The sequence below is a fragment of the Hoplias malabaricus genome, chromosome Y (assembly GCF_029633855.1).
Source record: "Hoplias malabaricus isolate fHopMal1 chromosome Y, fHopMal1.hap1, whole genome shotgun sequence".
Classification (NCBI taxonomy): Eukaryota; Metazoa; Chordata; class Actinopteri; order Characiformes; family Erythrinidae; genus Hoplias; species Hoplias malabaricus.
Window position 1 is genome coordinate 40,345,131 of NC_089820.1, and position 27,737 is coordinate 40,372,867.

At 36.7% G+C, this 27,737-nt stretch overlaps 1 protein-coding gene across 2 annotated transcripts; it reads right to left on the reverse strand.

Annotated features, from left to right (window-relative positions):
- Window positions 1–6,494: 6,494 nt before the first annotated feature.
- On the reverse strand, window positions 6,495–25,771 carry LOC136679393 (xaa-Pro aminopeptidase 1-like). Of its 2 annotated transcripts, XM_066657895.1 has the most exons (21): window positions 25,621–25,769; window positions 22,949–22,994; window positions 22,692–22,816; window positions 21,347–21,410; window positions 20,865–20,969; window positions 18,731–18,823; window positions 17,855–17,998; window positions 16,909–17,004; window positions 15,250–15,331; window positions 14,452–14,662; window positions 13,991–14,080; window positions 13,806–13,856; window positions 13,601–13,659; window positions 12,996–13,073; window positions 12,530–12,601; window positions 12,377–12,437; window positions 9,860–9,929; window positions 9,204–9,377; window positions 8,249–8,325; window positions 7,757–7,855; window positions 6,495–6,788 (listed from the first exon to the last, which is right to left on the reverse strand). In XM_066657895.1, exons 2-21 carry the CDS (start codon window positions 22,956–22,958, stop codon window positions 6,669–6,671), a joined length of 1,881 nt encoding a protein of 626 aa, XP_066513992.1. In that variant the 5' UTR covers window positions 22,959–22,994; window positions 25,621–25,769; the 3' UTR covers window positions 6,495–6,668. The 2 variants fall into 2 exon arrangements, with proteins under 2 accessions (XP_066513992.1, XP_066513993.1); XM_066657896.1 differs by lacking the exon at window positions 22,949–22,994 and having other exon boundaries at window positions 6,498–6,788; window positions 25,621–25,771.
- Window positions 25,772–27,737: the final 1,966 nt, after the last annotated feature.

The following is a 27,737-nucleotide window of genomic DNA, read 5'->3' on the forward strand; positions in this document are numbered from 1 at the left end:
TAAATTCAATTTCAACTATATAATTTCAGCTTATATAGCACCTTCCCCAAACCAAAGAACATATAGAGGAAAAAAAAAAAAAAAAAAAAAAATAACAATCAAAACTAGAAATTACAATATTTGCATATATTTGTGTTACCTGCATGCTTGTGTGAATCCAATAAAGATACATAATATAAATCTGTTTACTTCATTTTCAATATGTTTTAGTAGCAGGTTAATGTATTTAATTACTAGAATGCGAAATTCTACCAGAAACATATATATATATATATATATATATATGAGTTTTGAGTATTGAGTCATACGGAGGAAGCTCTGACAATTCAGTTTGAATACCCTGCCTCAGAAACCCACAAACAAGGGGCCAGCGCCAGTCACAAGTAATTTGGCAATTGGGTGGGTAGGAGGCGTTTCCATGGAAACCATCTACAGTCCAATACAGTCACATGGCCCACAGCTATTGTCTACTATTCCGCTCTCTCTCTGACTTGATTTGGGGTGCCCAGCAGCACCATGAGTGGCAAACTAGGGATCACGAGTGTTGGCCCTTCTTTGAACAGCACTGCCGTACAAGACGCCATCTACGGTAAGTCCATCTAGGTCCAGAACTTCCAAATTAACAATATTTTGCTATGTCCTATTTTAGCATAGTTCATCCATAGTACAGTGCCCAAAAGGCATATATTCGTTTAACAAGCATGAACAAGCATGTAGTTATCTTTTTGCTTGTCTTCGACCTCTTTTATCAAAAAAGTAGAAACTTTTATTAGTCTGCTGTTGCTACAGTGCAAAATTGAAGAAGCACCAAATATGTCTTGATAACCAATTTTTGGGGTAACATCTTTTAAAATAAAACGAGCAAAGAGAAACTAGGCAAGCTTAGCCGGACCACCATTAGCCATTTTCACAGAGGTGTTTCTGGCATTTCAAAAGCAGGAAAGCCCAAAATACATACCCTTGTCATTAAAAGGTCTGGAGAATCATTGGTGCTTCATATCAATGTGTTTGTTTACAATAATAACTATAGTAAAAAACTAAGGAATAAACTATAAAATTAGTTTGTTGCTTGTTTTTGAACATTTCTAAAACCAAGCACCTTAACATTGTATTAACCAAGTAATTTATAGTTGATAAAGGAACATGGCATCACTGTAACTAGCTAGATATGTATGTACAGACTTACATTTCTACAAGGGTCTGACTGATAAAATGATGCTGTAACAAATTCACAGCTTCGTTTATTTTGAGTAACACCTCACTCTGGTGTTCTGGCTTTAATAATCCGGAGATTTTGTCCGTTTTAGTGTAAAGTTAAACAAAAAGCTGCAGATGTAATTTACTCGTCAGAAAGTCAGTAACGGTGAGATGTGTCAGTGTATTTGTGTCGTTATAGGGACAGACAAGATGACTTTCTGTTTGTAAAATATATAGCAGAAAACAAAAGGCTGGGTCACCGAAACATTCTCCCAACATAAAGAAGAGACTATAATAGATATTACCTCAACAACGTTCAACACATTTCTGTTCGAGGCTCCAATAAAACACTAAGTCGCACCGAGGTGAATGGTGGGCCTATAGTGCTGAAGCGGGGCGAGTGTGTCCCAATTCAGCTCTCAACTCCCTGACCCCTTGAACATTTGAACACGCATTTTTTAGGTCCCAAAAAGAGTACTTGTCCAGGGAAAATTAGACCTCTGGTCACTGCTGTACGGTTCCAAATTTAGTTCACGAACTGAAATATGGCTGAACTAACAACAGACAATGTAGTGGCACCACCTTAAGTTCTCTCAATTCATTAACCATTCTTACTTGCGCATGCGCGTTTCAACACCAATATTTGACTATAAGGCTGGTGTTATTTTCACTCCAACTATAAATGACATTTTAGGAGGCAGATCCTTGCTTCTTGTTCATAATTTTCATATTCAAGCATTTAGTTCCACCTTAAATGGGTCCATTTAAGAGTCTTACTTTATTCTCCAGCTTCTTATTGAATATTAATTTCCCCATTAAACAGCTATGCGAAGCTAAAGCTAATGCTAGGATATATAAACAAAACTTGTTTTGAAACACTACTTATTTCCCAGTTTATCCATTTAAATCACAAGTGTACATCATGTCACTAAAACATCTACCTACTGCTACTAGTGAAACGCTTCTATTTGCTGTCTACTACCAAGCTTGATTTCTCCATTCCACATTAAATAGGTGAATATGCAAGGCTTTTCAAACACAATTCTTACTCCTTAATTTGTTTAAAACACACACACACACACACACACACATGCACACCATGGAGAAACACATGTATCTGCATCAATTTCTTTAAAACAAACAAACAATGGTATTTACAGCTTTCAGTCATGTTGTTTTTCACTTTGTTTATATAAAACACACATCCTATGGAATTTACTTCTTTTAATCTATACATAGGCATCTGTATGTCTATGTTTTTTTCAAACTTTATTTGCTGTTACCTGTTTAGGAGTAAATTAACTAGCTCTGGCCCTGTTATAGCTGGTTCTAAATTTTCAAAAAACAAGGCCAATATTTCCTCTCATTTTTCTCCGTCTCTGGTCATGGAGATTTTGAGAAGGACTCTGTTCACATGGTCATTTCATGGCTGCAAGACACTGTTTGTAGACCTGCCAACGCGGTGGATTGACTGTAAAATGATTGGACAGAGGGCGGGATAATAGGAGCTCTGTTCCGGACTGGTCACTTCTCAGAGAGAATATACTGCTTTGACTATTCCTTAATCTATGATCACACACCCTGGATATTTTACGACTAAGTACAGTAAATATCTTATATATTGCTCCTTTAAGTATACTTAGCTCATACAGAACAGGTAAATTTTTAGGCTATATCTGGAACGTGATCACCGTCTTGAAAGCTGCCATATTGGATCAAGGGCAAGTTTTTCAAATGGGAATGTTGTCATGTAGCATTTCAAAGAAGACCAGCATATTCACTACACACAATTTGTAGTTTTTGGAGTGGTCTTTTAATAAAATATATAAAATATGTTTCACAATGATTTCAGGTCAGAATTAAGAGTATTTTAATAGGCTTAATTCATGTTATAATTAAATAAATTAATAAATGGGATAGAAGAATATACAGAGTAGTTTATTATAGTACAGTACAAAATAAAACTTAAATGTAAACTTGTAGTTTATTACTCTTACACTTATAGTATACTTTGTAAGCTACAAATTGAGGCATTTTTGTCTCAAAGTATACTTACTATACACTGAAATAAGTATAATATTATTACATAAAGTATACTTGGGAAATAAACTTATGTAGACTTTGCAAACCGGACAAATTTACTTTAAAAAATGTTTTAATGTGTGTCTGCATTTCTTGTCCTGACTTTGGTCTTGCCTCTCTTCCATTGCACAGAGTTCAGAGTGTTCAACATGGCTGTCCTCTCTCTGGCCATATGTATCCTCACAGTGACTGCTGCCATCTGCTGTGTGTCCTACTACAGCCACACAAGGAGGTGTGTCTGGTCTTACTATTTATGTAGTTAGATTTATGCACCTTGCACTGACCAAGGTTTTCCTTTAGGTTGATCAGGACTTTCTGTGGAGGTCTGATGGCATGTAGCTCTGGGATGTAATGGCAAAGGCTAATAAACAGCTTTTGGAAATAATATTTAAAACTGGTAAAAATCTCTTCTTAAGTGGTAATGTGTATTAAGTATATTTTTTTGTCTCCAGCAAGTGCCATAGGCGCACTCGTGCATATGAGAATACCATGGAGCAGGACTCAGGGACGGACCTAGTCAGCAAGAAAGTCACAAGGAAGAGATGGAGCTTGTGGACCCCTCTGTCCCTGCTCTGCAGACAGGACGAGACCAGAGACAACTCCCATATTTACTACATATACAGTAACCCTCTACCTGTTGGACACAAGGACGATGATCCATCCTCACCCAAGATACAAGCCATACACACTCCACTAAACCTGCAGGATTACGCAAATGACCCTCAGAGAAACATAGTCCTGGACCCACCCACTTTCTACATGCAGTTGTAGTACTGACTGGCATTAATCAAATGAAAAGGAACAAGAGTGGGAGGTCTGTTTTTAGTTGTGAAGTGCCTCCTGTCATTGTAAGGGAAATCAAATGGTAGATTCAAAATCCCCAGTGATCTTGTTCCTAGCTGTACGTACATACATACAAGTAGGAACCACTCAGAGATATATGATTTTTATAGAGAAGTACCAGGAAAGTACACCCTAAGATGCAGCATGTTACACTGAAAGTACAGGCTAAATACACTGTGAATAAAGGGAAAAAACACTCTAAAACAATGGCTGTATTATACCTGGTGAAATACAGTCAGGTTTGTTGACCTCCTTTCTCAAACAAACTTTTTGAATTCAGCCCACCAATTTCCTATGGAATTTAGGTCAGGAGTTTGAAACACATTCACGTTGTTTTTGGAGGTCTGCTTAGGGTCACAGACCTACAGTAATTTGCAAACAAGTTTCAGCTTTCTGGAAATAATTAACTGATAATTTATCAGCTGGCCAATCAGATACCTTAAAAAGTCATTAAATACATTTATGGGATCCCTAAGACTGTTTAAAGACACAGTCAACTTGGAGTAGGTAAACATCTCACCCACTGAAAAATCTATAAAATATTCATTCATTCATTCATTATCTGTAACCGCTTATCCAATTCAGGGTCGCAGTGGGTCCACAGCCTACCTGGAATCATTGGGCTCAAGGTGGGAATACACCCTGGAGGGGGCGCCAGTCCTTCACATGGCAACACACACACATTCACGGACACTTTTGAGTCACCAATCCACGTGTGTTTTTGGACTGTGGGAGGAAACCGGAGCACCCGGAGGAAACCCACGCGGACACGGGGAGAACACACCAACTCCTCACAGACAGTCACCCGGAGCGGGAATCGAACCCACAACTTCCAGGCCCCTGGAGCTGTGTGACTGCAACACTACCTGCTGCGCCACCGTGCCGCCCCTATAAAATATTATATAAGTATATTACTAATAAATATTTCTAAAACTTTGCTGACGTCAGGAAACTTACCAGAATAAACATATGGTGACAAGAAATATTTGTAGTTTGGAAGTATTAGCCTGGGCACACTGCACACTGTAGTGGTCCACTTTTGCAGCTGTGTGCTCCATTCCGACACACAGGTCCATCTTCCAAATTCAACTGGAATTTTAGAATTTTACAGTGGAATTTTTACAAGTAAGTACCTGTTAAGTAAGCTGTAATTTAAATAAGTACTGAGTAAGTAAAGGGTATGGTACTAGAAATATGTGATTATTACTGGGTATTTTACAAACAGTGGGCACGCTGTACAGGTTACTGTTAAGTTATCCATGAAAATTAAAATAATAATAATAATAATTTTTTACTACTGAAAATATTCAATAATATAATTGAATATATATTCAATTATATATTTTTATGTATAAGTTTTGGTATGTACACTCAGTTCTCATGCTTCCCTGTTCAGAAGTTACATGGGTTCAGAATATACAGGTTACTAAGCTGTACTTATACTTAACAGTTAGTTACAAAAAGTAGTGTACCAAGCCATAATTAGCAGCTAGTTACAAGGAAGGTACACACTTCAAATTACAGCCTGCACTGTCTATATTACAGTGAACAGAAATACAGGAAAGTACAGGGTACTATACTTATGCTTAGAATTTCTATAGATTCGGAACTGTAGTTACATGCCTTATTTGAAACCTTGTATACCTGATAATATAAGTATAGACCTCTTATAACCTAAACTGTACTTATTTTTTTTACACTGAACAGGTACTTGTGTCCATGTAAAACGTTTGTAAGGATCACTTACATCTATTATTACTCTTTATTTTCTCTTTACCTATTTTACTTAACAATTACTTATGGCATGCCTTATTTGTAAGATAGTAATGACCACATATTTCTAGTATCATACCCTTTACTAAGTACTTATTTTATCTTATGGCTTACTTAACAGGTACTTACTGCATGCCTTAACTGTAAATATTTGTAAGACACCCAGTAATAATCACATTTCTAGTATCATATCCTTTAATAACTCAGTCCTTATTTTACCTTATCGCAGGTTATGCTATTTAACAGGTACTTACTCTGTACTAACCCAGTAACTAGCGGGCTGTAATTTAAAGTGCTACTATTCGTTCTTATGTAAACAAACATGCCAGTAAACATTTTTGGTTATCCAACTATTGTATGATATCTCTATAAATTAATTATCCTGACAGGCCTACTGCTGATCACGGAAACACACAGGATTAACGAATATCTAAGGCAATGAAGGATACATCTAAGTGGCCTTCAAAAATTGGTCAAACACCTGATTCAGACAGGACTTACTGGCTTCCTCCCTCAGAATTATGTCTCAGTAGACACCATTTTAGACATTTTGTCATGAAATGACAGAATATAAACAATAGCAAAGAGGCTGGTTATCTTACATGTCTCTGTTTTATTAGATCATAAAAGAAGCGATTATTTATGTGCTTTACAAAGTGGGCACAGAGAGAAGCATACGGCCAGAGAATAAGACAGACAGAAAGAGTTTATTAAGATAAATCCCCAAAAAAAAGCTTAGGAATGGGTTAAATAAAAATCAATCAGCAAATATTCTAGGCAAATGGCTTGGTCTCTCGGATCACCCAATCAAGGGCCTCCTTCCTGCCCTGTCGCTCCAGCTCTGCTCCAATTATCTCTTGGCATTTCCTGTGGTAGTCGTTCAGCCAGTCGCGCTACAGGAGGAGATACACAAAGGTCAATTTGTTTTTAATTTACTTTTTTTTATTATTATTGTCCAGTGTATTTCTGAAATTTGTGAAGTCATACAAAAATAAACAAACACACTACACAGCAGATAAAGAGTAATAATTGGAAGTTTGTCCCCCTTTCCTTTCCCCTGTCCCCTTAGTCTCTACTCTTCTGGTATGTCATTCACTAGATCAGGTGTTCTCACATGCTACAATTACAAATTGAAGTCCATCTGTTGCTCTGCATACGTTGTTTGCTCCCTTTTACAATACTTCAATGGTCAGGAACCCCACAGGTGGTAGATCATTTGCAGTGTTGTGGTGGTGATGTGTTAATGTGTGTTGTACTCTTATGAGTGGCTCTTATAAGTGTGCTGGAGTTTTTAAGCACTGTGTCCAATCACTGTCCGATTTAGTAGACACACCTACCTTGTTGGTCTACCTTGTAGATGTAAAGTCAGAGATAGTAGCTTAACTGTTGCTGCACAGATTGTGTTCGTCCTTCATCAGTGGTCACTGGATGCTGCCGAATAATTTTGGTTGGTGGAATATTCTCAGCTTAGCAGTAACACTAAGGGGTTAGACAATTCCAGCAGCCCTTCTGTGTCTGATCCACTCATGCCAGCACAACACACACTAACACATCACCACAGTGCCACAACAACACTAAGAATCATACATCATACATGCTCTCTGGTGGTACTCTGGGGGTCCTGACCATTGCAGAACAGGGTGAAACGGGGCAAACAATGTGTGCAGAGCAAAAGATGGAATACAGTTTGTAAGTATAAAACTACAAAGTGTTTCAGTGTGGTCAGTGGAGCTGAGAGAAAGGACAGTGAGTGTAGACACAAGGAGGTGGTCATAATATCATTAATCAGTGTATGTGCATACATTAACATTTCTTATGTTTCCTTTCCAAACTATTATTTTATTCAGTTGAATACTATCACCTCTTTTTGTGTGAGGAGCTCAGTGTTAATCATCTTCAACTGAATGGGGACGAGAGTGAGTGGCTCAAAGGTCAGACTCCCTCTGTTCCTATAGTTATACTGAAAGAGAGAGAAAAACAGTGAGAAAAATAAAAAGAAAGAAAGATAGAATAATAAAGTGTGAAAGTGAGAGTGAAAAATAGGAAGATAGAAAGAAAGAATGAAAGAACAAAAAGAAAGAAAATAAGAAAGAATAGCGTGTGTATGTGCCAAATGAAAAGACACATACAGGGAGAAAAACAGGAAAAGAAAAGAAAGCAACAGAAACATCCACAGAGTTCAAACATTAAGTCAAAAAGCAAATCAATAGTAAAAGGGAACTTTCCCTTGAACTGTAAATGCACATTTCTAATGGGACTAACCACAACACAAATGAACTCAAATATGTCAAGCTCTATTTTTCATCGCTGGTTGGAAAGTTTACATACGATGACGTCTCTGAAGAGCTCTTACTTTAGGTTTTGTGGGAACAACCAGAACAACATTTTCCAGCCGAATGCCAAAAGAGCCGTCCTCATAGTATCCAGGCTCTGAAGAAGAACAAAAAAATACACAACATTGTATAAATCAGCTCCCCATCACTGGGAGTGAAACATGTGTACTAGTGCCACCTAGTGACAGCAAATTGTACCAGAGTGATTTTTGGATTGGACCCAAAAACACAGATTAAATGAATCATTATGCTCACCTAATACATATTTTCTCTCCTGTCCCTTCTCTGTGAGTTCCACTTACCAGATAGCTGCACATTGTGTTTCTACAATAACTGACAGTAGACTGTTACTCTGCATACTTTATTAGCATCTTTCACCTTTCACTACAATGATCAGTACCCTCACGTGATTATCATACAGCATATATTTGGGACCTGTACAGGAAATGGCTGAATTAATTAAAGGTACAATTTGAGTTGTAGAGCATTCTCAGCGCTGCAGTAACACTGACATTGTGATGATGTGTTGTGCTGGTATGAGTGGATCAGACCCAGTCTCTGACTTTACATCTACAAGGTGGAAAAACAAGGTAGGTTTGCCTAACAGAGTGGATAGTGAGCGGACACAGTGTTTAAAAACTCCACCAGCACTGCTGTGTCTGATCCACTCATACCAGAACAACACACACTAAAACAGACATCACTATAGTGTGTAATTCTATAACAACGTGTAAATAATAGGTTAGTGAATCTGATTAAATGGAGAGTAAATGTAGAAACAAGGAGGTGCTTTTAATGATGTGGTTGATCAGTGTATATATGTATACAGATCAGCCATAAGATTAATAAAACTGGCCTGTCAAGTGTTGGGGTACAATAGGCACCAAGAGAACAGTCAGTTATTTAAGTTAATGTCATTCACTTCACAAGTCAGTGTATATCTTTGGAAATATGTGTGTGTGTGTGTGTGTGTACCGTCGCTAAGTATCATGCCGGCCTCCAGCGGCTCATCTGCAAACGTTTTGTAGCTAATACCACAGGGTCCTTCATGGACATTAAGGAAGCAGCCAACTCCATGCCCTGTTCCATGAAGGTAATCCAGTCCAGAGTCCCACAGAGACGCACGGGCAAAAGAGTCCAGCAGATGACCTTCACACACACACACACACACACACACACACACACACACACATGACATTACAAGTCAACAATTCAGGGGCTGCAGACTGACACAAATCCACTTGCTTGCCCTATCGTAAAGCGACTGGGTTCAATCCCTGGTGATGTAACCAAAGATTTATAACACTACGCTTTCTCATCACTCAGCACGATGTTGACCAGTGCATTTTGTAGTAGTGTCTGAGAAAATAGTGGACAATTTTCAGCGCAATCAACCACACAAAATGCACTGCAAAAAGTAGTGTTGAACCCATGTACACAAGCCAATATTACTAGACAGCAGATACCCATAATGTACTGCGCTGTCGGGTAAAAGACCTACATGAGTTATTGTCCGATATCATTCACTACTATCCTGAATTCAGTTTCTGTATAGTGAGTAATATAGTAAATAGTGTATAGGGAGCATTTTTGGACAAAGGGCCAGTAAGAGCCTTTTGATAATGCCGTACCTTTAGTTCCATTGGGGAAAACTGCAGCACTGACAGCAATGTGGCCCTTCAGAACATAAGTGAAACATTCCTGAAAAACAGACGAGGAATAGAGAAGCAAGCATTAAATTAGACATATTATGAACAGATCACTTTTTTTAATGCATTTGCACATGAATTTGAGTAGAGTGCCTACAAACTCACAGACTATGACAACCCAGTCAAGTTTTTAGCTGGATAATATGATATGTGTTAAAAAAAACAGGAGATAAAATGAGCTGTTCTGATTTTGCTCTCCTCATTATAAAGTGAATTATTAGAATCACCCTCTCATTTGAGTATCTCCAGGCACAGTTCTCCAATAACTGGTCATTTCAAAAAGGGCTGTTTACACAAGTTGATAATAATACTGTGATGCTTTATTCTTTTGGTGTTCTGACCAAAACATGTCATAGATTGTTGACTAACACAGGGGAACAGTTTTAACATGGTATAAATCAGTCAGGGTGCATTTACTTACACGGACTGCAGAGGGTGCCAAAGTACACCGATACGTTATATTACTGTATTTCAGTATGAGTTATGTTATATAGCAACAATCTGAACAAAGGTTTCAGGATAAAGAGATCTACTCTAGATTGGTTTCTAATGTCAGGTTTCCTCAGAAATATTTATATACTCATATCACTCACACATATTCGCCATTGATACTAAAAAGTATAATAAACAGTATGTATCAAACTTAATAGTGCACCACTGTTATTTGATATTTAAGATGCATATGGCTTATGATGGGTTAGTTTACAAGGCACAGAAATATTTGAAAAGTTGAATTGAAAAGTTCTGTCCTAAAAGAGATGAAGTGATAGTGCTGTATCAACAGCCACCAAATCAATTTGTTACCTTATATGTTCACATGGATCTACCATAAAATAAGAGGAGGGGTTGTCAAATTATTTTACAGTCTGATTTCCATGAACTGTTGGGGTTTTTTCCATATATAACACATTTGTTATGTGTTAAATTCCAGCTAATGTTCAAATCTGTCTTTATGCTTTTTTTATGTGTCTTTAAAAAATGTCCAACCCTGGTCACTACCCCCTGAGAGGGTCCCTCCATGTTTTTGTATTGAGCAGTCTGTCATGGCTTCAAGCTTACCCATGCAGTCTTACCCATTTGTCTACGAGTTTAACCAGAGAAGCAAAAATACACTCAATAAACCCATCTAAAGCTAATTTGGATTAAAGTTACCCGGATGTTAGATATTGACCCATATTTAAATGTCTCATCAAGTATTTGGAAGAATCAAAAATGATGTATTGGTAAATATTCATTCCACTGGAAAGAGTGGATAGAAAAAGGGTATTCATACACTGGGTGATCTTTATCATAATGGTGTTCTAAGATCTTATGAAAACCTGGTACAACAATTTGGAATATGAAGATCATAGTTTTTTTAGATATTTACAACTTCGTCATTTCCTTTTTAAGGTTTTACATCTGATCCAATAGCTCCTCAAGCTGTGGACGTTCTAGATAATATATTAGCATGTTATGGAAAAGGTCATGAAACCTTAGTATATTACTCTACGATTATAAAAAATACGGGCAAAAGTGCTTTACTAGCTCTTAAGAAGACATTGGAAAGGGCTATGGAATCAAATATTGCAGGACGAAGAATGGGATAGGATGTGTAAAAACATCAAAACACATCAAAACACGAATCAGAGAGTGGGAAGATGAGATAGAGTGGCAGCCTTTGAAAACAATCTTATAAACAATCTGGAAGACTGAATGAGTATGGGAGAAAGTGGGGCAAATATATAGCCTTCCTAGAGAAAGGAAATTAATACCAGTGAGGAGACGCATGGCTTTTGTTTTGTTATAATTGATACATGGACAAAATTTGTGTTTACATTATGTAAGGACACTAAATTGTTATTATTATTATCATCAAGTTTTTTTATAATTGATTATAATTGATAGTCATTATTTTTATATATTATAATGTAACAAGTTTGATATTTACCATATATGTTTTTATTTATTTGATATATATATATATATATATATATATATATATATAGGTGTATCCTTATATACGCATGTACATGCTTTTGTTTTTTTGCAATTTATGGTCAGCAGAAGAGGAATTTTTGGAAGTGCAATTGTTATCAATCAGACCAGGGGAGGGGACGGGGGTGAGATGATAGGGGAGTTGTGGTTATATCGTTGAGGTTTCTCAGTGATGTATTTGTTGTATGTTTTGTATTGTTTTTAATATAAAAAGTGTCGAACCCACCTCCAAATGCATTTTTTAAGTATCCATCAACTTTAACCATGACTAAGTCCAATGCTTTTTTGCTATTTTTTTCTACACTAATAAACATTTACAATTGCAGCTATTGCCTACATTTAAGCAGACATAAATACTAAAAACTCTGTTGATATAGTTATGAGAGGGAGGCTGTGCAGTGTATGTATGATGCACTATTCCCCTCAGGATGAGTCAGTCAGATGGACAGTAAGTTATTTTACCTTCTCATAGTCAGAGGGAGTTCCAAAGTGCACTGTACGAGTCACATCGGTTGTTCCATCCCTGTGAATAACAGAAGCACAGAGTTATGTTCTAGACAACAGCAGTCATTAGCCTTTTACTGTCTAACTGAAGATAATGTGTTTAGTTCATACATGTACTGAGCACCAGAGTCGATCAGGTAAACTTCATTGAGAGAGAGGGTCCTGTTGGTCTCAGGAAGAGGCCTAAAAGAGCAGAGATGTACAGATAACATTATAAATACAGTTACAATATTGTGTATGTGTGTAGACTCAATGTTTTTGTGCAAAACGTATGTAGGATGCTATTATATGTATCAAGGACTTTTGTAACATTTCAAGAATCCAGCAAAGACTGATAATGCTGCTAACAGGTTAGTGGAGCTCAACAGGCTTGGAGGAGGACACTAACAGCCCAGGTTTGTTATGTTAGCTAACAGATGCCTTCATTAACTAACAGAGTTATGGGGAAGAGGGAGGGCCAAATATGCTCTCTTGGACCCCCTATCTTGGATGGCTGAGGCTTCACTGGGCACAGAATCTCAGGTTATAGGGTTAACATTTAAATAAATGTATTAGCACTTGTACGGATAATACCCACCGATAATGAATGATGGCTCCATTTGGACCCACACTGGAGATTGTAGGGAAACTAAGGCCCACAAAGTCTCTCTGTTGACTAGAAGGGGAGGGAAAGAGCTTGATTAATATAAGAACATACTGGACTAGTTTCCTGGACAGTGATTAAGCCTATAGCTGCAGTATATAGCATTCCCATTAGATTATCTCAACTGAAAAATAAAATCCAGGACCAAGCTTAATCCCTGTTCCTGAGTGTGTAACATTTGAAGATCATTCTTTGAAAGAGCTGCTATACTTCTGCTAAACCTGAGGTCTTCACCTCCACTGAAAATAGTTTAGAAAAAAAAACTGATTTTGTTACCCAAGTAGTTAATAAAATTCTTACAGTAACTAAATAAAAATCTAGGGCTAAGAACTAAAATCAAAATTTGGAGAAGAAAACCTCTGGGGAAGACCTGATCAAAACAGTTTTAAATTTTTTAAAACAGTAAGATCATTTAACAGATCTCACAGAGTCTCAAACTTGAATGAGTCCAATAATCTCAATAATGTAGTAATTTAAGAGGAAATGTGAAAATATCTACAGTATTTGGTAACAGCTGGGGCTGAGTGGGTTAAACACACCTGCGGTATTCTTCAGCTTTATCTGCTGCTGATATTTCAGTCACTGTGCCTTTTGGAATCTATAAAACAATAAAAAACACAAGGTTTGTATATTGTATGTGAATAGTAATTTTTGGTTAATAATATTGCTATATTAAACAAACAGCTGGAACTCTAGCATCTAGCACATCTAGCAAAACCTAACCCAGTTTTTAATATACGATACCTCTTTCTCCAGCCAGGCAAACAGCTCACAGAGGGCCACTGCATCTTTAATCTGAAACCGTGTGTTATTACAAAGACAATCTGAGACTATACACTCATATTTATCACAAGAATTGGCACAAAATAATGTAAAATTTGAAATGACAGTCTACGTGTGATGTCTAATAGGCTAGTAATTTTACTCACGTGTGCCATTCTCATGCCCTGAATTTCCGTGGGATTCTTCACTGCTTTGGCTAGGCATAAGGGAGTATATGGGATTGGAGATCTGTGGATCTAAATAAATTACTCATCAGTTGCAGAAAAGATCAAATCCACTTACACTGATCATGGATTTTTGAGGAAAGTATAATATTCCATAAAGATTTAGGCCACTGCATGTCTAACTCATATTAGAACATATGTAAAATCCTACCAAGCATTTGAGTTCTGGTTGAGAAATGAGCTGCTTGTTGAGATTTTTTTAAAACAAAAATGAACTGAAATATAATTCAGTTTATTGTTTTATATATATATATATATATATATATACACACACACACACACACACACACAAATTGTAGTCTATTTATGCTGTTAAGACATATAATAACTGTTAAAACATAATAAGAGTGTAAGTGATCTTTTCTACACTTTTAGTAGCTCACCTTGGGGATGGCCTGGGTGAGGGCACAGCTGGCTTTATCGCTGATCCACACTTTCTCTTTGGGCCCGAGTGTGGAGCAAATTGTCTGCAATTCCTTGTAGACAGACTCATAGGGTAAGCACTGGACTTTTATCTCTGGCTTACTAGGACTGTCCATCTCCAAGTGCTCCCTCACCACAGGGTCCATGACTCGTTTCTCATCCAAAAACAACCTGAGACCACAGGAACAAAGAGATAAATATCATTACTTACACTTTTTAAAAACCAGCTGAATACTCAATTTCAGTTCAACCCTATTTTCTGCTAGCTCTGGATTTTCACCTAAAACCAGGCTTCATTTTCTGGGTGAGCTTTAAAATACATTTTAAGAGACGTATAATTATCTCCTGTATTTTATGTGTGCAGTACTTTAATTAATGATAGAAGGGTAATACTAATACATATTACTCATATAATTTCTGTTGAGTTTCTAAGTGAAAATAAGTAAACATATCCTCTACAAGGAACACACTTAAATGTCTTAACATTCTCAGACTTTATTTTTTTGTTTGTATAACCCACATTTTTTTTTTGCCCATTTTATTTCCCCTACAGCCAACCAATAAATATTAATAACGAATTAAACCATGCAGAGATGTGTTGAATGGTGAATGTTTTCACATACAGAATCAACAATTATAATTTGACCAATATTGCTCAAACTTTGCACAAGACAAAACAACAATATTACAAAACAACAAATGACCATTTTACTTTGTAGAAAGTGTTAAAGTTAAGGTTATTTTTAAATAGTCTTTACCGTATGCTGTTGATTCCGATAATAGCGTATGCAAAGAACACAGGGTTGTACTCGATATCTGAGGCCCGCAGATTAAACAGCCCTGGGTAGAAGAAATTAAAGGATTGTTTCAGTCAATAATTTACATATACACAATTTACTCCTTATTCCAAATCATGCCTTCTGTTTGAGGGTGTCCAGCATGAGACAACAGACACAAAAATAGCAGAATGCAATAGTGCAAGAAAGTAACCAACTCCATTGTTGATTATTATTTATTTGCTACACTTTGGTAATTTAAAAAAATCTCCCTGTTATATAGGACTTAAACACAAAATGCCAACCTGGGAGATGAGCACATGCTTCCTCTGAGACGCGTGAAATTAAATACAACTCTTATCAAACTGCTAAAACACCATTCTGATTTGCATATTTCTGAGCTTGTTTTGATCAAATGCAGAACGTAAATTTAATTTGGTCCACGTGTAAAAATGCATGCAATGAGCTGTCAATTCAGTAACAAAACCTGAAACATAGTAAATAAAGGAATTTGATCTTTCTCTTTTATATCCTCAAAGAAAATGTGACGCGAATCGGTTTACTTAATTTCTTGCTTTAAAAAGAGCTGTGGTGATCTTGCTTGTTTCCCCAGATGAAAGTCACAAAGCAAAGGCACATGAGAGAATAATGAAACACAAGGCAATTTATAGCATTAAACAATGTGTGAAACTTATTTAGAGTGGGACATGTACACATTAATTACATTTCCAGTCCAAGATGGTAAAATGTTTAGGAAACAATGATGTTAACATTAAACTGTGGTGTGGTGAATGGCTTGCAGGATTATACTTTACCTGAATAAATACAGGTTATTTAATATTTGATGAATGTTGCATACCCAAGAATACTTTTCTCTGACTCCTAAATATCACTCAGGGCCATAATTTTTCAGTACTGTTTGCCATATTAGCATCATGGCTCCATTTTAAAACTAAACAAACAAACATCAAATACTTGACAAATAATAGTCTTAGCTGATTTGTAATGAAACAAAGGAAGATTTGTAATGTTAAAGGAAAACCTTGTAACATTTTTAGCTTAGAATTACAGCTTCAATATTATTGTGATGTTCACTGACCTGTAATAGGGAGAACACAGCCTCTGTTTTTGCTTCTCGGGGCCCAGCACTACAGAAACTGCACTATGCATCTTTTGGAGGAGGGTGGGAAACCACCCCCTCCCCACTGATTTCAGTACAGTGCTGTAAAAATGATTTACACTAGGGGAAGGAGCCCCAGGATCACAAAACAAAATCTTACCTAGTGTTCATTTAAATCTGATTTACTTTCCTTATTTAAAACATAAAGCTATTACTTTATATACTTGTTACAACAGATGACACTGTTTTTTCAGGAAAAACACTTTTTTAAGATTTTCTTTGTGGCGTGAACACTCATAAACACACATACTTCTTAAATTGGCGCACTAGAAATAACAATATAAAAAAAAAACTGCAGCCCTATTAAAATCATCAACCCAACATGCAAGCTAATTTTCCATAAGAGCCTTTTAATTAACAGGACAAAAGGGGGCTAAGAGGTGGGTCGTGATCTTACTCCACAAGCACAAACACACATATACCAACATACAAATATACACACACAGCTTACTGATACACACATGCAATCTCATCCAGGGCCGTCACCACAAACCAGGAAATCTTCCTCTCTGCCATCTTCCCTCTCAGCTGCACAATCTTATCCTGCCAGCTCAGACCTGATCAGCACATGGGACAGGGAACACATTATTAAGGAATAATATTTAATCTACAATTTTTCCCAAAGACTACCCAGATTTCCTCCCCCAGGTTAGAAAACACTACAAATTACACTTGTTAGCCAGGACTCCTCCAATCACACACAACCAACCGTCCTGGGAATGTTAGAGGCGCTTTATTTCACTGAAGCATGGGAAGCCAACTACCACTTATTATAAAACTACTGCCAAAATAAAATCACTAGACAGTTTAAAACACTTGAAGCATAATTTTATTTACCCTGACTGGTTATGCCAGTTAAACGATGCCCATGATAGCTAACATATTACTGACAGTTAAGGGAAGAAAGAGGGCCATCCTACCCAAAGACTGGGGCATCACTTGGTATCCAACCTGCAATCTCCTGATAACTGAGACTCTTTAAAGTTTGAATTAAAAACGGAATGTTTAAATTAAATAGATTTTTGCCTTCTCTTTCTCATTTGGAGATGCAAAGTTGGATTCTGATGATAAACTACTCTTCAAATGTTCAAGTCCTCATTAATTTATTTTAGAATTTCAATAATTCCAGTAATATACAATAGAATTTTTGCAAGAACATTTATTTTATATTTTGTTTGTTGATTAAAATAAAGAAATAGAGAAAATAAAGAAACGTTAGATATGTGGGAATTTAAAGGGCTGTGGGTATTTTATAATAAGAATTATATAAACAGAAATAAAAAAAAATAAAATGAATATCCAGTATAAAATGAATATATTTGAAATTCCTCAAATTTAAAAACTGGTGATCAAGTTATACTTGATTTCATGACCACAGTTGTGAATGTGTGTGTGTGTGTGTGTTACCTGTGTATTTAAGCCCCAGAGCACTGAGCTGTGTGCTTGGTCGAGGAGGTCGATCCTCCCAGATGGCATCAATAAGATTTTCCTGAACTGCCACTAAAGAGTGTCCAGCACTGCTCAGAGCTTTTGCCATGGTCTTCCACTGGTCTGAAAAACACACACAAAAAAAGCAGATACCAATTAATGCTACTATTATTTAATACCATCAAAAAGGTGAATGGTCTAAATGGGCTTGATATGATATGACCCATATCAAAACACCAAACAAACATGATATTGATCAATGTAAAATTCTACAATCAATTCTACAAATGCCTTCCAATGTATTTTGTAACTATAAACATATTTCTAATTTGATGCCCCACCACACTTAAAAATACTAAGACGAAGTCATGATTACTACTGTTACATCGCCTATCCTTTTAAATATTTTTAAACATTTTTTAGAAACTGAGGATACAAATTACTAAGTTTGCAGTTGAATTTTTTCCGACTGTTTTTGCTTGTAAAAAGACTTCAGTAGCTCAAGGCATTCTTGTCTGATTTCCTATGATTTTACTTACACACACGCACCATCTACGAAGCCACAATGCAGAATGGCCAAAATCTACATTCAAGTTCAGGTAGATTAACTTAAATGATGACATTTAAATATCTGGGACAAGCTTTTCAATGTAACAGAAATGTACAATCTTAAATCAGTTGCTATTCAAATTAAACCAAATATATCTACTCATAATAAATTAGTTATAATATGGGATTATAAAAGGAGCAAATTTTTTATTTTTTGCAACTATGTATCAGTCTATTAGTTATTTCAACAACATTAAGAATAAACATTAAAGATGGTGTCTTTAAATTAAGAGTAGTAATACCAACCGGCAGCGATGATCCAGGGGTCAACTCCAACTTTGGAGTTTTCTGGCAGAATGCTGATGAGCCAGTCTTCTTGAGATGGAGTCTCCTTCAAGCCTGGTTGTGGATATAAGAGAATTCCACACAGTTGTCTCTTTCAGCTTTAAATAATGGGTTCAAGCCTGGACCAGTACCGTTAAAATAGTGCTGGGCGATATGAGTGCAAATCAATATCACAATTAATTTAACATTTTACCATGATTACAATTAATGAATGATTATTTTTTTGTTTTTGTTTTTTTGTAAACGATTATTGTATTTTTTACCTTCATAGTTCAGTGACGAGGCTTTTACTGTAAATATGCTCCAGTATTAAAATATTTTTTCAAATGCTGCTGGGTGCTTGTTCATCTCGTTTTTTCTCAGCGTTTACATTTGACTTTTTGTTTAGTGTAATCTTAATTATAACTGGCTTACAAACACAACACGTCCAAACCACAAATGTTGACGTTTTTCTTTGGTAAGAGCTGCTCAAGTCGCTGGGTCTGCCTTGGCATTTAGGTTGCTTCCATGTGGCAGATAGGGGCAGAATCATATGACTACAGCTTGGTAGGGTGGTTTTAAAGGGACAGTACATGAATACACAGTGGGGACATAACAGAATAAAAATAATCAATATAATCAATATAGACAAAATTATGTCAGTTAGAATTTCTTAATGTTGATTTCGATTAATTTTCAATGAATTGCCCAGCCCTACGTTAAAGGCATATTTTCATAAAAATGTTAGTTTATACAAATTTCCTCTCATTCAAAATGTAGTCAAGTAGCCAAACATACAGTTAAATTAATTTTAAAATTTTAGAATGAATTAAGTAAAATTTTATTATATATTTAAAGGCATGTTATATAGCAATTCGTTATCGCAGCAAACTTGAATCCAGATATTTATCCTATACTTCTTTCAATGCTATGTTATAGTGTAAGAAGCCAACATAAGCTTAGAGACTGCTATTTAAGAGAGAATACTGTTTTTTCTATCAAACTGCAAAAGTCACATGAAATTCCCCATAATATGGGACTATCCCAATTACATACAATGCCGACAACCTGTGAGACAGAGGGGTACATGCTTCCTCTGAGACATGTAAAACTGCTAAGACTACAGCACTGGACAGTTCAGCATGCTTGGAGGAGAACCCTGTCAGACTTTAATGGCATCTAACAGATGTGTGTGATAAGAGGAAGGGGACGGCTCTTTTACCTACTCAAAGGCAAAACTGGTGAGTGTATTAAATTATTTAACAGTAGTGCATTCAAATTAATTGTATTGTGTACGTACTCTACTTAACATCCTATAAAGAAATATAACAGGTTTATGGCTTGAATTTTGTCACTCGCTTATTATCACAGATAATTCAGCATTTTATCACAGGTCTCACAAGACTTACAGGAGAGGTTAAAGGTCAGTCTGAAGTTTAGAGTGATTTTTAAGGCCACAAATCTATGTATTATCTAGAATTTGCCCTCATGTATGTGAATGGTAAATTATAAGTATGTGGAGGTGATGGGAGGAGCAATTCAAAAATTATTTTAAAATGTCATAAAACATCAGACAAAATGATTCAATTTTCAAAGTTTATGAGAATCTTTATATTATATTTGAATAATATAAATGTGTTTTTATTGAACATGCAGATGAAAAGCATGTTTTAAAAGATGTACTATGTAAGAATACATTACAATTAAAAAGATCTACGTATACATACATACATATATATATATATATATATATATATATATATACATATATATATATATATATATATATATATATATATACATACATATATATATATATATACATACATACATATATATATATACATACATACATATATATATATATACATACATACATATATATATATATATATATATATATATATATATATATATATGGAATATGTAAAATACTGATATATTTTGCTGTACCACACTCACAGCCATATACAAGAATAATTATATTAAGAATTTTGGCGTCAATAATACTGCAACTACTTTTTTTTCATCTCCAGAATTAAATTTTGTGTTTTAAATGTTTTTTGGCTCATCAACTAAAATGTTTTTGAAATATCAATTCTTAAAGTTGGCATACCCATTTTCATCAGAGTCCAGTTGTTGTCCATTTGTTGGCTGGCCTGCAGGAAGTACCGTCCATCTGTCCACATGGCAGCGTGCTGCTCTGTGACTATAGCAGTACCTAAAACCAACCAACATGCACAGTAGTGGTGTCTCAACAATGATCACATTATTGTAAGACAAAATATTTAGAATGCACACATTCTCATTTAATTAAAGAGGAGCGTTGAAAAACAGTGAAATGTTGTGCTGTTCCAGGCGGCCCGGAAGTAAAAATATTTTTTTTTTCATCCTTTCAAAGCCTCCAAAAGGAGTCATGTTTTTTCTTTTACTTTCATCCATTATTCATCCATTATCTGTAACCGCTTATCCAATTTTAGGGTCGCGGGGGGTCCAGAGCCTACCTGGAATCATCGGGCGCAAGGCGGGAATTCTTTTACTTTCAGTTTAACAAATTAATATGTATATTCCAGAACTGACTGCATTATAGGACTGTACCTGCTGAGCCATTAAATCCGCAGATAAATTCCCGTCTGCAGTCACAGGGAGCGATGTACTCACTCTGTACAATATACAGAGAAAAGTGAATAAGGAAAAAAAAAAAAACAGTGAACATGATTAAAACATGACTGTATATTTACTAAGAAAAAGGATTCTAAATACTAGATCAGCACATTTGTTACTTACTGGAGCAATCAAGCTTTATTAGTGCCTTTGTAACACAGAGGCAGTGGGTGTTACCCTCTCTAGCAAGTCTAAGAGGTCAAACGGTCTAATAATCAGAGATAATTTCACAATCATAGCATGAGGTGATTATGTGTGCCCTCCCTCTCTCTCTCTCTCTCTGACACACACTCACACACACACAAACTGATGTGGAAGGAAGCTTACAACAGATCCTTTACAGGTTATTTTTAAATTAGAACAGATCCTTTACAGGTCCCTTCTAAAATTAATCATATTCACTATGAATTACTTGCTAATAAATTTGTAGGTACCCCTAGAAACTAGTGAATTCAGCCACTTTAAAATGCACATTTTGCAGACATACACTGAAAGCTTGCTGGATTAGGAAGACCTCCCTTTATCTACATTCACTGTCCATCACCTCCACTGACCATACAGGGGAACTAGTTCTACAATTACAGACTGTAGTCAACCTGTTCCTCTGCATATTTTCATATTCCCATTTCACCCTGCTCTTTAATGGTCAGGACCACCACACAACAGGTATGATATGAGTGGTTGATCATTCTCTCTGCAGTGACACTGACAGTGGTGGTGTTTTAGTGTTTTTTAGAGCTGTTACAAATGGATCAGACACAGCAGTGCTGCTCAAGATTTTATATGTTGTGTCAACTCGCTATCCACTCTGTTAGACACACCTACCTTGTTGGTCCAACTCGTATGATGTAAAGGCAGATATCGTAGCTCATCTGTTTCTGCAGTTTGCGTTGGTCGTCCTCTAGTCCTTCATCAGTGAATGCAGAATGCCTCCCACAGGACTGGATATTTGCTGGATACTATTCTCAGTGGACTATTCTCAGTCCAGCATTGACATTGAGGGCTTTAAAAACTCTAGCAGCCTTGTTGTGTCTAATCCACTCCTCCCAGCACAACACACACTGACACACCACCACTACATCAGTGTCACTACAGCCCTGTGAATGATCCACCACCCAAATCATAGCAACAAAAATGTGTTTTCATCAGGGATGGAGTGCCATTCTCATCTATAAGCTTAGATGCAGTGCCAGAACTAATTGTCTACCATCAAGGGGTGGCATCCTTAATGTCAGTACAGCAGATATTGTTACCACTGTCCAGAGGCAAAGTTTTTTACCTGGTGAGCATCTCCTGAAGGGACAATGTAGGCCTGGATCGGATCTGTAATGAACTTGCTGTTCTTCATGGCTTGCCTCAGCTGCCTCAGCAGCTCCACTGTGATTTTCGGGGACATGGCAGCGTCTGGAAACAAAGTCAACACTTCAAACCTTGAACGAAAGTTACTTGCCTCAAGTAAAACCAGAAACAATAAACCAACAGTTCCAGAACTGAAGTAAAGGCTTTATGTTTACATAATTAAGCTTAAAAAGTCACCTGAGCTCATGTTTTCTCCACTTTCTTTCTTGGAAGTTCTAGATGTCTGAGGAAAAGTGGAGCACAAAACTGTCTGGGCTCAGCTCTGTAACCTTTAGGTCTCATAAAACCACCAGCTGCAATCACTTTCAAGTTAAACATTGACTTCTTGCTGCACTTCAGATCATAGTTTCAATATATGATGATGCTGACTTAATTTCATGGTCCACAATTGCTTAACTCTTCAGATTAAAGAGTCACTTACAATCAATGTTAAGGAGGCAACTGTAATATTAGGAGAATTGCCCAAGGACATTCACGTGGTGTGCCTTCCTAGATGGGAAACTGAACTCTGGTCAGACACACTGAAGTCAGAAATGTTACCCACAAAAACACATTATCTACATTAATGTATATTAATGTACATTAATGTACATTAATTTAACTACATTTTATTCTACATTGAATTTCAGGTTTTCTTTCAAGGATAGATGTTAAAAATGTGAACAGCAGCTTTAATTTTGTGAACAACATACCTTTGTTTTTCTGAGAGACCATTTATCGATAGATAATCAAATAAAATTGATGTAATTTAAACACATTTTATCTCAAGTACTCAATGTGTGAAAGATTTTTTTGTGAGGGAGCCAAAATGTGTTGGTTTAACTTTTTCCAAATCTCTCCTCGTGGCAGTCCGTATTATTTGAGATTATCATCCAATACCCAGTTTTACCAGTTAATAAATAATGATTCTTATTTGTTTAATATTATTATTTTTTTTGTATTTACTGTGATTATATATAACATTATACAAGCATCGCGATAACTGAGAAGGCATTAGTTTAAATATATAGAATTATCTTAGATACCTAAGACTTTTGCACAGTACTGTAATTCTGAAATATATAGAGTTTCATGAAATATTATAGTAAATATTTAGGCAGTAGCCATGTCTATTTCAATATATACAAATCTAGGTTCTGACATAGGTCAAACACTGGCAATGCAATTCTTTCCCCTTTTTCATAGTTTTTGGCAAGGGTTCAAGGGGTTGGAGAGCTGAGAGTAGAATTGGGACACACTTTGCTCTGCGTGCCTTCATATGTTTACATCGCTGTGTTTAATTCACTGGTTTTCAGCCAAGATCCTCTCAACATTACAGTACTAAAGTTCATTCATTCATTCATTATCTGTAATCGCTTATCCAGTTCACAGTCATGGTACAGTACTAAAGTCTCAAACAGAAATACATTAAAAGTTGTAAAGGTAATTTATCATAATCTTTTCTTCCTGTGTGGAGGCATTTCTGTGACACGCAAGTCTTTCGTTTTCTGTTCTATATTGTACAACACAAAGTCATCTTCTATGTCCCTTTGATGACACGAATACACTAGACACATCTGCCTGTAACTGACTGATGAGTGAATTTCATGTGCACAGATTTTATTTTAACTTTACATGAAAACAGGTGACTGGTTGATAAAATGTGGTGCTTGCTTTTAGTAACTTTAAAAAAACATTCCCTTACAAATTCAATCGTGTTAGTTCCTCTCATAATCATGAGTTTTCTGGAGTAAACAACTCACTTGAGTGTCATTTCAGTCCAGTGCTTCCGTTTTGTATTTTGGTAAGAACTGAAAATGACAGGCTTTTAATCACCATAAACTGTCAGGAACTAATAAAATGAAGTTTTTTTTTAATATTTTATTTGTTATTATTTTTAGGGCCAAATGTTGAATAGAATGGAATCAGGCCACAAAGACATTTGTTTGTTTTCTGTTTATGTATTGACATTCAACAACATAATTACGGGTGCATAACCACCCACATCCTGCCCTAAGTGTCCACTTTTTTTGTAAACCAAAATATTCACCCTAATCAAAAGTGACGATGCTTCAGTGGTTTAGGGGTTTAATTCATAATACAGTAGATGCATTGAAATGCGAATTTCAGAAGATGTGTATAAGAAAATGTCTTTGGACCACAGAAGGGTCATACTACAGGGCTAACCTCACAATAACACGTGGTGAAAATATTTCTGCACGCCAGTATCGGCTGACACAGATATGATTATTGTTAATAAACAAAGAGGCTGTTGACTTTAGCATGTCGCGTCGCCCAACCAGATCAATGACAACACCGCTGTGGTCTCTGATTGGCTGAATCCATGTGTGACGTGGCAGAATGGGAAAACAAACAAGCTGTCAGATTACTCAGGCTGCTACAAAGACGTTATAACGTTTGCAGTGAATGGTATTTGTAGCTGTTTTCCACTGACTTGAGCATCAGGCGGGCTCTGTTAGCGGGTATTGTCCATTTTAATGAACAGCGTAGGTGGGAGGAAGGACAAATCCCTGTTGAAACTGAAAGGCTTCAGATAACTTTTTCCCTTTAAAACCTCCTTAACTTCTGTCCCATAACCAGACAATAGAGCAGCATAGCTCGCAAACAGAGAGAAAAGTTATTTATCTCGACGTTTTCTGTGGCGCTAGCTAGCCACCTCGCTAACGTTCAAATTCAAAACAGACAAGCGCATCTGCAGCAGCAGCAACAACACGCGACATCACAGCACCGCTCACGCGCCCACAGCGGAAAAACACAAACAAACGGCCCGTTTCCTTTGTTGTGGATTCCGAGATATCGACACACCGGGCCCGTTAACGGCGGGAAACAGGAGCCGAGGTGACACGTACCTTCGGGAAAGGTCTCCGCTACAAAATGCACCGTTTAAAACTCTCCCGTTCCGTGCGATTAATTCACCAAACTGGAGGCTGCCATTACGCCGCGGATGCACCTCATCACGTGACACTCTTTTGCTTCCAGTCAGCGCGCGCGCCCGAGACTCGCCTTCTTTTATTCAATGAGCCGCTGTCTCTGTTATGTGATGGTGTAATGGAGGTCTATCGGGGGCTCCAGGCAAAAGTCTTAAGCAAAAATCTCTGGTCCTGTAGTAAAAACGAAACATGTTTTATATAATAAGAGACCTGAAGGATCTTAATGAAACGGATCTAATGCTAGTGGTATAGCTCCACTTAAACATAAAAATTGTATTCATTATTTTAAGGAGTAATAAAACTTTTTTATAACGCAATACATACAACAATATTTGTAGTTATTTAAATTTACATGAAATGAAGTGTCAACTTGCTGTTTTCCTACTGAACCAGTCCATGCTCTACAGACTAGTTCCCTTACATAGAAGTAGCCACGTTTAAAATTAGTTTATGCTATGATCGAGTGGTGTTGGAAAATGGGAAATTTCGTATTTACCACAGATAAACTCTAAATGATACAGAGGATGCAGTTTCCTTTGCGCTACATTCTGTGCTCTCACATCTGGACAATAACAACACATACTCAAGAATGCTGTTTGTTGATTTAGTTCAGCGTTTAACACCATAATCCCAGCCAGGTTAGTCACTAAACTTGGAGATCTGGGCATTGACTCCTCTCTCTGTCATTGGATTAAAAACTTTCTGACCAACAGGCCTCAGCATGTTAGGTCAGGCCATACCTACTGCACCACCATCAAACTATCCACTGGTGTAGCCCAGGGCTGTGTGCTAAGCCAATTTCTCTACTCCCTCTTCACTCATGACTGCAAGACTTTTCATGAATCAAACTCCATGATCAAGTCTGCTGATGACACCACAGTGATTGGCCTCATCAGCAACAGAAAATCACAGGGTGATTAAAGGGTGATCAACGATGTCTGCGTTGAGCTCGCAGCATTCTTAAAGACTCCTCACACCCTGCTCATAATCTGTTTGTCCCCTTGTCTCCTGGTAGGCGCTTCAGGAGCCTCCGGACCAGGACAAGTAGATTGAGAAATAGATTCTTCTCCAGAGCTGTCTGCTTACTGAACTCTGTCCACCGTTAACACTCACCCATCTGTATTCTGGTCATTGACTGCACTACATTTTCTGTATTATTATTATTACATTGTACATAATTGTATATTATATTTAATGGGTTCAACATATTCTGCATATTCACTTAATATAAACATATCCAACCCTTCCATTGTAACTAAAGTGGTAAATTATAGTATTTTTCTATCCATCTGTATATCATGTTTAAAGTATTTTCTATTCCATCTGTACATCATGTTTATGGGATTTTCTTTCCAAACTATATATTATGCTATAATACCTCTATAATATATTCTTATATTCTTATATGTATAACTTACAACATTTTAAAATATTTTCAATATATTCACATATATATATCCAGGTGCTCCAGTTTCCTCCCACAGTCCAAAAACACATGCTGGTAGGTGGATTGGCTCAAAAGTGTCCATAGTGTTTGTGAGTGTGTGTGTGTGAGTTGCCCTGTGAAGGACTGGTGCTCCCTCCAGGGTGTATTCCTGCCTTGCACCCAATGATTCCAGGTAGGCTCTGGACCCACCACAACCCTGAACTGGTTAAGCGGTTATAGATAATGAATGAATGAATGAATGAATAAATGAATGTAAAACTTTTGCTCTGTGTTTACTTTCATGAAGTTAGCATGCTCCTGAATTTGGAAGAGTCTGTTCCATCTACAGATAAAATGTAGGTTATCCACCTATGGAACAGGAATAGAGCAATATCCTCATCTCGATTCATGCTTTTCAATGTTTGGAGTCTCTCCTTTGTCTAAAAACCTCCAGATGCCAGTTCTCTGCCGTGAGCAGAGAGAGAGGGCCTAGCATACTGGACCGAGACATTTGTTTTTTACAGACACTGGGGTTTTGTGAACACATTAGACTGGGTTTAAGCATGTGAACGTACTGGAGAGCAGCAAACGGCAAGGAAACATCCTCTGA

Excerpts from the sequence above, each read along its gene's own strand:
- LOC136679393 (XM_066657895.1), bottom strand. Across the intron at positions 20,970-21,346 it reads CGGATTTAATGGCTCAGCAG|GTACTGCTATAGTCACAGAG; the intron begins GTACAGTCCTAT and ends GGTTGGTTTTAG. Across the intron at positions 7,856-8,248 it reads TTGTTCCCACAAAACCTAAA|TATAACTATAGGAACAGAGG; the intron begins GTAAGAGCTCTT and ends TCTCTCTTTCAG.